The sequence below is a fragment of the Hypanus sabinus genome, assembly GCF_030144855.1.
Source record: "Hypanus sabinus isolate sHypSab1 chromosome X1 unlocalized genomic scaffold, sHypSab1.hap1 SUPER_X1_unloc_7, whole genome shotgun sequence".
NCBI lineage: Eukaryota > Metazoa > Chordata > Chondrichthyes > Myliobatiformes > Dasyatidae > Hypanus > Hypanus sabinus.
This window is the reverse complement of record NW_026778976.1, coordinates 707,000-719,103: the sequence shown is the minus strand read 5'-3', so window position 1 is coordinate 719,103 and position 12,104 is coordinate 707,000. Positions and strand designations below refer to the sequence as shown.

The following is a 12,104-nucleotide window of genomic DNA, read 5'->3' as shown; positions in this document are numbered from 1 at the left end:
CCTATAGTGGGGGAGTCTAGGACCAGAGGACACAGATAGAGTGGATGTGGAGAGGATGTTTCCTGTAGTGGGGGTGTCTAGGACCAGAGGACACAGATAGAGTGGATGTGGAGAGGATGTTTCCTATAGTGGGGGACTCTAGGACCAGAGGACACAGATAGAGTGGATATGGAGAGGATGTTTCCTGTAGTGGGGGAGTCTAGGACCAGAGGACACAGATAGAGTGGATGTGGAGAGGATGTTTCCTGTAGTGGGGGAGTCTAGGACCAGAGGACACAGATAGAGTGGATGTGGAGAGGATGTTTCCTATAGTCGGGGACTCTAGGACCAGAGGACACAGATAGAGTGGGTGTGGAGAGGATGTTTCCTGTAGTGGGGGAGTCTAGGACCAGAGGACACAGATAGAGTGGATATGGAGAGGATGTTTCGTATAGTGGGGGAGTCTAGGACCAGAGGACACAGATAGAGTGGATGTGGAGAGGATGTTTCCTATAGTGGGGGAGTCTGGGACCAGAGGACACAGATAGAGTGGATGTGGAGAGGATGTTTCCTGTCGTGGGGAGTCTGGGACCAGAGGACACAGATAGAGTGCGTGTGGAGAGGATGTTTCCTGTCGTGGGGAGTCTGGGACCAGAGGACACAGATAGAGTGGATGTGGAGAGGATGTTTCCTGTAGAGGGGGAGTCTGGGACCAGAGGACACAGATAGAGTGGATGTGGAGAGGATGTTTCCTGTAGTGGGGGACTCTAGGACCAGAGGGTGAGAGGGAGTTGGTTTCTCTTCCGAATGCCAATGCCGCCCCTCCACGCCGTCCTCTGCTCCCGGAACTTTTATTTAAAGTCACTGACTTCTGACCACCGGAAGGGGGACCGTTTCCACGGTAACGCTATCGACCCGGCCCAGGTTTAGGCAGGCCGACAGCGTCCCGCCGGTCACCCCTTTTGTCCACGCCGTGGGCAAAAAAAAAAAGCCCCTCCCGCGTCGTGGGCACGCCGAGCTCCGCCAGTGCCTCCGGGCTCCCTGTGCCTCCTTGTGTGTCTGAGTTTAAGGATGTCGACTGACCTTTGTATATATCTGGCTGCCAGCTGCCCATTATCTAGCTCTGCCTTTCAGTACCCCGACGCAACTCTCAGTCCCTCTCTCTCTCGTCCTGCTGCTGAACTAGCACACCGGCTGCTCGCTCTCCCTCTCCCTCTGTCTCGAAGGAACGGTCCGCTTTAGAATAATCCTTTGGATCTCGTCACAGTGGCGACAGACTGTCGTGTGCGTACAGAGAGAGGGGGGCTTAAAGGAGTGTAAGAGAGGTGTAACGGGTATAAAGGAGGGTAGGGCGTAGAACGCAGCCCTGAGGGGCACCTGTGTTGAGAGTCAGGGGGCCTTGGAGGTGAGGGAGACCACTCTTCCAACGGCCTACAATCTGACAGGATCACCCTATACAGCCTGTTTACACTCTCCCTCCCATTACAGCCTCACCGCCACAGCCGCCGTCGGTCCACGGTCATCGCACACCTGGTTACGTCAGAAGACGCTGACTCTCCCTTCGGGTAAGTGTGGCGTGGGGAGGCAGTCTGGACGCCTGGGGCTGTCGGGGTTGCCCCATGTCGGAGAGGTGGCCCGTGGGCCGGGTCCCGGTCAGTCGGTGGGTTAAATCAGAAGACCAGAATTTTTACCCCTGTCCTGGAGTTGGATGAATGTCTGTGCGCGCGCGTGGATGGTTAGGGGAGAGCGCGGGGGGGGGGGGTTTAAAGGGGCTTATTTCGCTGTTCTTCCCGCTGCCCGCCCCTCCCCACCTCCTTACTGTAACTCCTCATACTGTCCTGTCTCCAGTCCCGCAGGAGGGTCTCGGCCCAAAATGTCGACTGTTCACTCTCTTCCACGGATGCTGCCCGACCCACTGTGTCCCTCCAGCCTCTTTTTTTTAAAGACCACGGGGCATAGGAGCAGAATTCGGCCATTCAGCCCATCGAGTCTGTTCCTCCAATCCATCCTGGCTGATCCTGGATCCCACTCAGCCCCATACACCTGTCTTCTCATAGGTGTGTGTGCGTGTGTGTCTGTGTGTGTGTGTGCGTCTGTCCACGTGTGTGTGTGTCTCTGTGTGTGTGTGTGTGTGTGTGTGTGTCCGTGTGAGTGTATCTCTGTGTGAGTGTGTCTGTGTGTGTGAGTCTGTGTGTGTCTGTGTCTGTCCGTGTGAGTGTGTGTGTGTGTCTGTGTCTGTCCGTGTCTGTGTGTGTGTCTGTGTCTGTCCGTGTGTGTGTGTGTGTGTGTCTGTGTGTGAGTGTCTGTCTGTGTGTGTGTGTGTGTGTGTCTGTGTGTGAGTGTCTGTGTGTGTGTGTGTCTGTGTCTGTCCGTGTATGTGTGTGTGTGTGTGTCTGTGTGTGAGTGTCTGTGTGTGTGTGTGTCTGTGTCTGTCTGTGTATGTGTGTGTGTGTCTGTGTGTGAGTGTCTGTCTGTGTGTGTGTGTGTCTGTGTCTGTCCGTGTATGTGTGTGTGTGTGTGTGTGTGTCTGTGTGTGTGTGTGAGTGTCTGTCTGTGTGTGTGTGTGTCTGTGTCTGTGTCTGTCCGTGTGAGTGTGCGTGTTATCGTCTTTGTTGCTTGCTGTGTTCCGTTCTTTGGTAGTAATTGAGTGACTGATGCAGGGCAGAACAGGCCCATCCCGACCCAACCGCAGGGATTGTGGAATTAAAGTGAGCGGACACGGGGGGGGGGGGGGGGGTAAGTGGAAGGTGGGGGGGGGGGGGATCCTGCTATTTCTGGTGGAGAAGTGGCCTCCCAGGTCTGCATCGGGTCTGACCGTTGTCCGGGAGCTGCAACACCGACATACTCACGGGTGGAGTGTCACCTCACCTGGAAGCTGGGGGTTATTTACCGTGTTCGATGCTCCCAGTGTGGCCTCCTGTAGAAACATAGAAAGCCTACAGCACAATACAGGCCCTTCGGCCCACCAAGCTGTGCCACACATGTCCCTACCTTAGAGATTACCCTGGGTTACCCATAGCCCTCTATTTTTCTGAACTCCATGTTAGCCATCCAGGAGCCTCTTAACGGATCGTATCCGCCCCCACCGTCACCGGCAGCCCGTTCCGTGCACTCACCACCCTCTGCGTGAGAAAGCTCACCCCAGACATCTCCTCTGTCCCTGCTCCCCAGCACCTTAAACCTGTGCCCTCTCGTGCCAGCTATCACGGAGAGAGCCAACGTAGACCGGGTGACCACTTTACCGACTCCGCCAGAGAAAGCGGGATCTCCCGGCAGCCGTCCATTTTAAATCCCACTTCCCGTTCCCACACACCCAGCCGCGGCCTCCTCCGCTGTCACGCTCGGGTGGGAGCAGCAACACCTTCCTTATTACTCATTCCATCTGGGTAGCCTCCAACCTGATGGTAACGACATCGATTTCTCAAACTTCCGGTAATGCCCCCCCCCCCTCAACATTCCCCATCCCCTCTGCCCTCCCTCACCTTATCTCATCGCCTCCCTCTGGTGCTCCTCCCCCTTTTTCCGTGGCCTTTCTGTCCTCTCCTGCCAAACAACTCTTTACTTCACCCTCCCCCCTCCAGGTTTCACCTCTCACCCAGTGCTTCCCTCTCCCCTCCCCACCTCCACCTTTTAAATCAGCTCCTCAGCTTTTTTGTCCTCCAGTCCAGCCGAAGGGTTTCGACCCCAGACGCCGGCTGCTCACTCTTTGCCATAGACGCTGCCCGACCTGCTGAGTTCCTCCAGCATTTCGTCTGCGTTGCTTTGGATTTCCAGCATCTTGTAGATTTTCCCTTGCTCATGGCCGGCTAAGCCTCTCTCCCCTTCCCTCGCAATGTCGAGATCCTCCCGCCGTCCCTCACAGCCACCCGCCTACCAAAGCATCTCCAAAAGTCTCCAACGTTTCTGCCTCGACCACCGGCCCCAGGCAGTATTTAAAAACAAAACAAATCCCCTCTGAATTTCACCCCCCGCCCCAGCTTAAATGTACCCCCTCTGGTGTGAGAAATCTTTCGGTAGAAAGCTACTACCTCATCAGAGAATTGAGTGTAGGAGTTGGGATGTAACGTTAAAATTGTACAAGGCATTGGTGAGGCCGAATTTGGAGTATTGTGTACAGTTCCGGTCACCGAATTATAGGAAAGATGTCAACAAAATAGAGAGAGTACAGAGGAGATTTACTAGAATGTTACCTGGGTTTCAGCACCTAAGTTACAGGGAAAGGTTGAACAAGTTAGGTCTTTATTCTTTGGAGCGTAGAAGGTTGAGGGGGCGACTTGATAGAGGTATTTAAAATTATCAGGGGGATAGATAGAGTTGACGTGGATAGGCTGTTTCCATTGAGAGTAGGGGAGATTCAAACAGGAGGCCATGAGTTGAGAGTTAGGGAGCAAAAGTTTAAGGGGGAATTTCTTTACTCATGGAGTGGTAGCTGTGTGGAACGAGCTTCCAGTAGAAGTGGTAGAGGCAGGTTCGGTATTGTCATTTAAGGTAAAATTGGACAGGTATACGGACAGGAAAGGAGCGGAGGGTTATGGGCTGAGTGCGGGTCAGTGGGACGAGGTGAGAGTGAGCATTCGGCATGGACTAGAAGGGCCGAGATGGCCGGTTTCCGTGCTGTAATTGTTATATTAAACTGTATAATCTTCCCAGCTCTGGCCTCGCTGGCACGTGGCACGGGCAGCAATCCTGCGACCACAACCCTAGAGGTCCTGCCCTTTAATCTTAAACACAACGTACACTGCAGGTGCTGGGGTCAAAGCAAGACGTAGAACACGCTGGAGGAACTCAGCAGGCCGGGCAGCGTCCGCGGAGACCGGCGGTCAACGTGCCCTGACCGAGGGCCTCGGCCCGAAACGCTGACCGCTCGTTTCCACGGACGCCGAGTTCCTCCAGCGTGTTGTACGTGCTGCCCTTCAATTCAACACCTGGCTCCCCGAACCTCGTCACTCAACCTCCCCAGGCCACTGGCATCCACCCGGACCACGACCTCCGGCCGTTCACCCTCCCGCTCAAGAATGCCAAGGGCTGGATCCGGGATTTTCCAGGCACCGGCACACGGGAGGCAACGTGAGAGTGAGCGTTCGGCACGGACTAGAGGGGTCGAGATGGCCTGTTTCGGTGCTGTAATTGTTATATGGTTATATGGGTCGGTGGGACTAGGTGAGAGTGAGCGTTCGGCACGGACTAGAGGGCCGAGATGGCCTGTTTCCATGCGGTAATTGTGATATGGTTACATGGGTCGGTGGGACTAGGTGAGAGTGGGCGTTCGGCACGGACTAGAAGGGCTGAGATGGCCTGTTTCCGTGCTGTGATTGTTATAGGGTTATATGGGTCAGTGGGACTAGGTGAGAGTGGGCGTTCGGCACGGACTAGAAGGGCCGAGACGGCCTGTTTCCATGCTGGAATTGTGATATGGTTATATGGGTCGGTGGGACTAGGTGAGAGTGGGCGTTCGGCACGGACTAGAAGGGCCGAGACGGCCTGTTTCCGTGCTGTGATTGTTATATGGTTATATGGGTTGGTGGGACTGGGTAAGAGTGAGCATTCGGCATGGACTAGAAGGGCCGAGACGGCCTGTTTCCGTGCTGTGATTGTTATATGGTTATATGGGTCGGTGGGACTAGGTGAGAGTGAGCATTCGGCACGGACTAGAAGGGCCGAGACGGCCTGTTTCCGTGCTGTGATTGTTATATGGTTATATGGGTCGGTGGGACTGGGTAAGAGTGAGCGTTCGGCATGGACTAGAAGGGCCGAGACGGCCTGTTTCCGTGCTGTGATTGTTATATGGTTATATGGGTCGGTGGGACTAGGTGAGAGTGAGCATTCGGCACGGACTAGAAGGGCCGAGACGGCCTGTTTCCGTGCTGTGATTGTTATATGGTTATATGGGTCAGTGGGACTAGGTGAGAGTGGGCGTTCGGCACGGACTAGAAGGGCCGAGATGGCCTGTTTCGGTGCTGTAATTGTTGTATGGTTGCTCTATCAAAGCCTTCATAAACCTCTCCGATCTGCCCTCAGCCTCTGCCACTCCAGGGGAGGCAACCCAGCCTCTCGTTGTAACACACGCCCTCTTAATCCAGGCAGCCTTCTGTTAGCGGTCCCCGACAGCCTTCTCTCACCTCCTGGCCCGTCCCAAGCCCGGACGGTGGCGGGAGGGGGGGGGGGGGGTGTCTGAGAACGGCTGGACACCGCCGTTGAGGGTCTAGTCTGACCGCGGACTCTTTCTCTGCCCCAGTAGCCGTTGTGATGGAGGCTTCCCTGGAGCAGAGGATTGAGACGGTGACGACACAGGAGATCGCCGGTCACAGCGCGGAATCCGAGAGCGCCAAAGCTCCCAGCAAAGTTCAGTGAGTGCAAAAGTTCTTCCTCCATTCTTAACGGCGCCCCGTAGCATCCGTGCCCCCAACTTACCCGCCCGTTCGCCTAGGGTGAACCGCTGTTGCCCCACCAACTGTGTAATGCTTCGATGCCCCCCCCACCAGTACACACTCACAATACAAACACCAGACAGTACACCGAAGTCGAGTGAGTAACTACAACTTCGCAGTTATTTCCCAGTGATGGGTTGGTAGAAACGGATAACCCAAAGGCGCCAAACCGGCGAGTTGATGGGTTTGTGCGCGTGGTATTTCAATACGTCGGAGCTCACGCCTCCGGTTCCGCCGCCCGGGAACCGCCGTCCGCTCCTCACCCGTCCGTCTGTCCTCGCCGGCCTCCCGGAAAAGACCGCCAGCGTAACGATTCTCCATGGGTCAGTTCCCCCGCTTATCGGCAGGTATAACCCAAACGTTCCAGACACAGCATTAAGTGACATTACGGGGAAGCCATTTTGTTATAACAATACAGAGAAGCCATTTTGTTAGCCGGAATAGTTAACATCACTGTTACTGATACTGAGGGCCCTACACGAGCTAAAGCGGGAGCAGTGCTAGGTTATGTCAAAGTTTAAAGTAAGTTTATTATCAAGGTACATATACGTCACCATATACCACCCTGAGGTTCAATTTCTTGCGAACACACTCACTAACTCTACAGGATAACAACCAGACCGGTATCAATGAAAGATCGCGCCAACTCGGGCGTTCAGCCAGAGAGTGCAGAGGACATCAAACACAGCACAACCGCAGAAAGAGATAACAGTGTTAAATAAATATCGAGAACATGAGGTGAAGAGTCCTTGAAAGTGAGCCCATGGGTTGTGGGAACAGTTTAGCGTTGGGGCGAGTGAAGTTATCCCCTCTGGTTCAAGAGCCAGATGGTTGAGGGGTAATAACTGTCCCTGAACCTGGTGGTGTGGGACCTGAGGCTCCTGTACCTCCTTCCTGATGGTTGAGGGGGGCAATAACTGTTCCTGAACCTGGTGGTGTGGGACCTGAGGCTCCTGTACCTCCTTCCTGATGGTTGAGGGGTAATAACTGTCCCTGAACCTGGTGGTGTGGGTCCTGAGGCTCCTGTACCTCCTTCCTGATGGTTGAGGGTAATAACTATTCCTGAACCTGGTGCTGAGGGAACTGAGTCTCCTGTACCTCCTTCCTGATGGTTGAGGGGTAATAACTGTTCCTGAACCTGGTGGTGTGGGTCCTGAGGCTCCTGTACCTCCTTCCAGATGGTTGAGGGGTGATAACTTCCTGAACCTGGTGGTGTGGGTCCTGAGGCTCCTGTACCTCCTTCCTGATGGTTGAGGGTAATAACTATTCCTGAACCTGGTGCTGAGGGAACTGAGTCTCCTGTACCTCCTTCCTGATGGTTGAGGGGTAATAACTGTTCCTGAACCTGGTGGTGTGGGTCCTGAGGCTCCTGTACCTCCTTCCAGATGGTTGAGGGGTGATAACTGTTCCTGAACCTGGTGGTGTGGGTCCTGAGGCTCCTGTACCTCCTTCCTGATGGTTGAGGGGTGATAACTGTTCCTGAACCTGGTGGTGTGGGTCCTGAGGCTCCTGTACCTCCTTCCTGATGGTTGAGGGGGGTAATAACTGTTCCTGAACCTGGTGGTGTGGGGCCTGAGGCTCCTGTACCTCCTTCCTGATGGTTGAGGGGGGCAATAACTGTTCCTGAACCTGTTGGTGTGGGTCCTGAGGCTCCTGTACCTCCTTCCTGATGGTTGAGGGGGGTAATAACTGTTCCTGAACCTGGTGGTGTGGGGCCTGAGGCTCCTGTACCTCCTTCCTGATGGTTGAGGGGGGCAATAACTGTTCCTGAACCTGGTGGCGTGGGACCTGAGGCTCCTGTACCTCCTTCCTGATGGTTGAGGGGTAATAACTGTTCCTGAACCTGGTGGTGTGGGACCTGAGGCTCCTGAACCTCCTTCCTGATGGTGGTGGGTCAAGCGAGATTGTGGGATGGGTGGTAGGCATCCTCAACAATACCTGTCTCTGCATTAAATCCCATCTTGCCATTTTCCGGCCCATTTCCCCAGCTGGTTCAGCTCCGGTCGTCTTCCTCGCCGTCCGTTCCCCCCCCCACCCCCCGCAGTCTCGGTGTCGGCCGGAAAGCTTCTCACTTTCCGGCTGTGTCTCCCACGCACTGAATGGTCAGGTGACATCGTTTGTGGTTTGTTCACAATATCTATTTGTCTGTTTATTCAGAGATGCAGCCCAGCGGCGCCCCCACCGCCCAGCAAACCTCCCCTCCCCCCCTCCATTTAACGCCCAGCCTAATCGCGAGACGGTACACAGCGGCCAGTCAACCTACTAACCAGAACGCCTCTAGATGGTGGGAGGGAACGGGTGGCGTCGCCATTAACGCGCCACCGTTACAGTTTGCAGTTCTGTCACGGCGTCCCCTGTACGTCCTCCCCAGGGCAAGTTTAACCCCACACGCTCCAGTTTCCTCCCACCGTCCACAGACAGACCGGGGTAGGTCCATCGGCCGTTGTGAATCGGGTTAGGGTCAAATCCGGGTGCCGGGAATGTCTCCCCTTGCTGCTTCTCCAAATCGAGTCTTCCCGTTGAGCGCGGAGCCCCGGTTGAGAGGCTCCGCTCCGAGCAAGCGGCTGGAGGAAACCCACAGGGCCGTGGTTTCTACCCCCCCCCCCCCCCCTCCCAAGCCTCGGTCCTTCCCGGCCTTCGACGTCCGGCGCCCCAGACCCGTTCCCCGTTCCCGGCGGCCCGACCCGCTGGGTTTCCCCCTGCGTTCTGCCTGCTCAGGATTTCCAGCGTCTGCGGAACCCCCCGCCCCCATCTCTGTGAACTTTTACCGGATGTCGGCGGTCACCGTTCCCAGCAGGAAGTTACCCACCCGGCCTGCCCCCTCCCTCAGGTTCCCATGGACTCCTCAAACCAACCCCCCCACCACTCCTCTGGGGTCTCCCGTTGCAAGGGTTCTCCCCCACCCCCCCCCCCCTCCCCGACGTCCCTCTGTCGCGGTCAGAACAGCGGTGGGGGAATCGGGCCCCAGCCGCCATTCAGACCGCGGCGACGGTATGGGAGCTGACCGTTCTCCCTGCTCTCCCCAGGACGGAGAAGATGGACGAGCTGATCAAGGGCTGGGAGTGCTCCTTCTTCAAAGACAACCCCCACCTCCGGAAGAAGTCGGCCTCCCTCCGCTTCGACCTGCACCTGGCCGCCGCCGAGGAGGGGTCGCCCCCCATCAAGCGGGGCACCCTCCCCGACATCGAGCTGCGGCTGGTGATGCGCAAGTCCAGCAGCATCCCCTCCCTCAAGTCGTAAGGCCGTGCGGGGACCGGCGCGACGTTCTCCCCGGCGTCCAGCGGGCCTCCTGCGCCACCCCCCACCCCCTCTCTCTCTCTCTCTCTCTCTATCTCTCGATATTTATTATCACATTTCTCCGTAAACCAAGGCGCATGCAAAGACGGACCGGCCCGTGACGAGTGAATCAGGAAGATGGAGGTGGCCAGGGTCCGGGCGGGCGCTGGCTATGCACCGTGGACTGAGTTGAGTTAGTTGAGTGGAATGGGCCACGGGTGGGGACTTGGCGTGCTCGGGACCGCGGGCCGGGAGCTACAACCCACTGCGGTGGGCGCCTTCCGAGGAGACGAAGGCGAAGCAACTGTTAAAAGTATTCCAATAAGCAGATTCAATGCCAGGCTTCAGATCTATACTCCACATAACGGCGACCAGTACTGAATGTAACCTCCTCCTCCTCCCCTTCCCTCTTCAGGGCTAAATTCGGGCCTCTTACCTCGTCTCCTTGCCTGCCTGTCATCTCCCCCGGTGACCATTCTCCCCTTTCTCCCTCGGTCCACTCTCCTGTCAGATTCCTCCCTCTCCAGCCCTTTACCTTTCCCACCCAGCCCCTCCTTGGCTTCATCTTCTAGCTGGTCTTCCTTCGCCTCCCTCCCCGCTTTTGAAATCCAGTGTCTTCCCTCTTCTCGTCTCCTCCTCCCCGGTGTCCCTCCTCCTTCCCTTCCTCCCTCGGTCCACTCTCCTTCTCCTCACCTCTGCCACCTGTCACCAACCAGCTTCTCACTTCAAATTCCACCCCCCACCCACCTGGCTTCACCTATCAGCTTCTGGCTTGTCCTTCCCCCACCGTTTTATTCCGGCTTGTACTTCCCCCACCGTTTTATTCCGGCTTGTCCTTCCCCCACCGTTTTATTCCGGCATCTGTCCTTCCCCCACCGTTTTATTCCGGCTTGTCCTTCCCCCACCGTTTTATTCCGGCATCTGACCTTCCCCCACCGTTTTATTCCGGCATCTGTCCTTCCCCCACCGTTTTATTCCGGCTTGTCCTTCCCCCGCCGTTTTATTCCGGCATCTGTCCTTCCCCCACCGTTTTATTCCGGCTTGTCCTTCCCCCACCGTTTTATTCCGGCATCTGTCCTTCCCCCACCGTTTTATTGCGGCATCTGTCCTTCCCCCACCGTTTTATTCCGGCATCTGTCCTTCCCCCACCGTTTTATTCCGGCATCTGTCCTTCCCCCACCGTTTTATTCCGGCATCTGTCCTTCCCCCACCGTTTTATTCCGGCTTGTCCTTCCCCCACCGTTTTATTCCGGCTTGTCCTTCCCCCACCGTTTTATTCCGGCATCTGTCCTTCCCCCACCGTTTTATTCCGGCATCTGTCTTTCCCCCACCGTTTTATTCCGGCATCTGTCCTTCCCCCACCGTTTTATTCCGGCTTGTCCTTCCCCCACCGTTTTATTCCAGCTTGTCCTTCCCCCACCGTTTTATTCCGGCATCTGTCCTTCCCCCACCGTTTTATTCCGGCTTGTCCTTCCCCCACCGTTTTATTCCGGCATCTGACCTTCCCCCACCATTTTATTCCGGCATCTATCCTTCCCCCACCGTTTTATTCCGGCATCTGTCCTTCCCCCACCGTTTTATTCCGGCTTGTCCTTCCCCCGCTGTTTTATTCCGGCATCTGTCCTTCCCCCACCGTTTTATTCCGGCTTGTCCTTCCCCCGCCGTTTTATTCCGGCATCTGTCCTTCCCCCACCGTTTTATTCCGGCTTGTCCTTCCCCCACTGTTTTATTCCGGCATCTGACCTTCCCCCACCGTTTTATTCCGGCATCTGTCCTTCCCCCACCGTTTTATTCCGGCATCTGTCCTTCCCCCACCGTTTTATTCCGGCTTGTCCTTCCCCCGCCATTTTATTCCGGCATCTGTCCTTCCCCCACCGTTTTATTCCGGCTTGTCCTTCCCCCGCCGTTTTATTCCGGCAACTGTCCTTCCCCCACCGTTTTATTCCGGCATCTGTCCTTCCCCCACCGTTTTATTCCGGCATCTGTCCTTCCCCCACCGTTTTATTGCGGCATCTGTCCTTCCCCCACCGTTTTATTCCGGCTTGTCCTTCCCCCACCGTTTTATTCCGGCTTGTCCTTCCCCCACCGTTTTATTCCGGCATCTGTCCTTCCCCCACCGTTTTATTCCGGCATCTGTCCTTCCCCCATCGTTTTATTCCGGCTTGTCCTTCCCCCACCGTTTTATTCCGGCATCTGTCCTTCCCCCACCGTTTTATTCCGGCATCTGTCCTTCCCCCACCGTTTTATTCCGGCTTGTCCTTCCCCCACTGTTTTATTCCGGCATCTGTCCTTCCCCCACCGTTTTATTCCGGCATCTGTCCTTCCCCCACCGTTTTATTCCGGCTTGTCCTTCCCCCACCGTTTTATTCCGGCATCTGTCCTTCCCCCACCGTTTTATTCCGGCATATGTCCTTCCCCCAC

The 12,104-nt window shown here is 56.0% G+C and overlaps 1 protein-coding gene across 1 annotated transcript in view; it reads left to right on the top strand.

Moving 5' to 3' along the window:
• krt222 (keratin 222) overlaps nucleotides 1-10,643 on the top strand; it is a 161,663-nt gene extending 151,020 nt beyond the window's left edge. Inside the window, exons 5-7 of the mRNA XM_059957858.1 lie at nucleotides 1,468-1,544; nucleotides 6,215-6,326; nucleotides 9,434-10,643. Coding sequence (XP_059813841.1) covers nucleotides 1,468-1,544; nucleotides 6,215-6,326; nucleotides 9,434-9,647 — 403 coding nt within the window. The 3' untranslated portion in view covers nucleotides 9,648-10,643. The remainder of the gene's footprint in view (nucleotides 1-1,467; nucleotides 1,545-6,214; nucleotides 6,327-9,433) is intronic.
• Nucleotides 10,644-12,104: the final 1,461 nt, after the last annotated feature.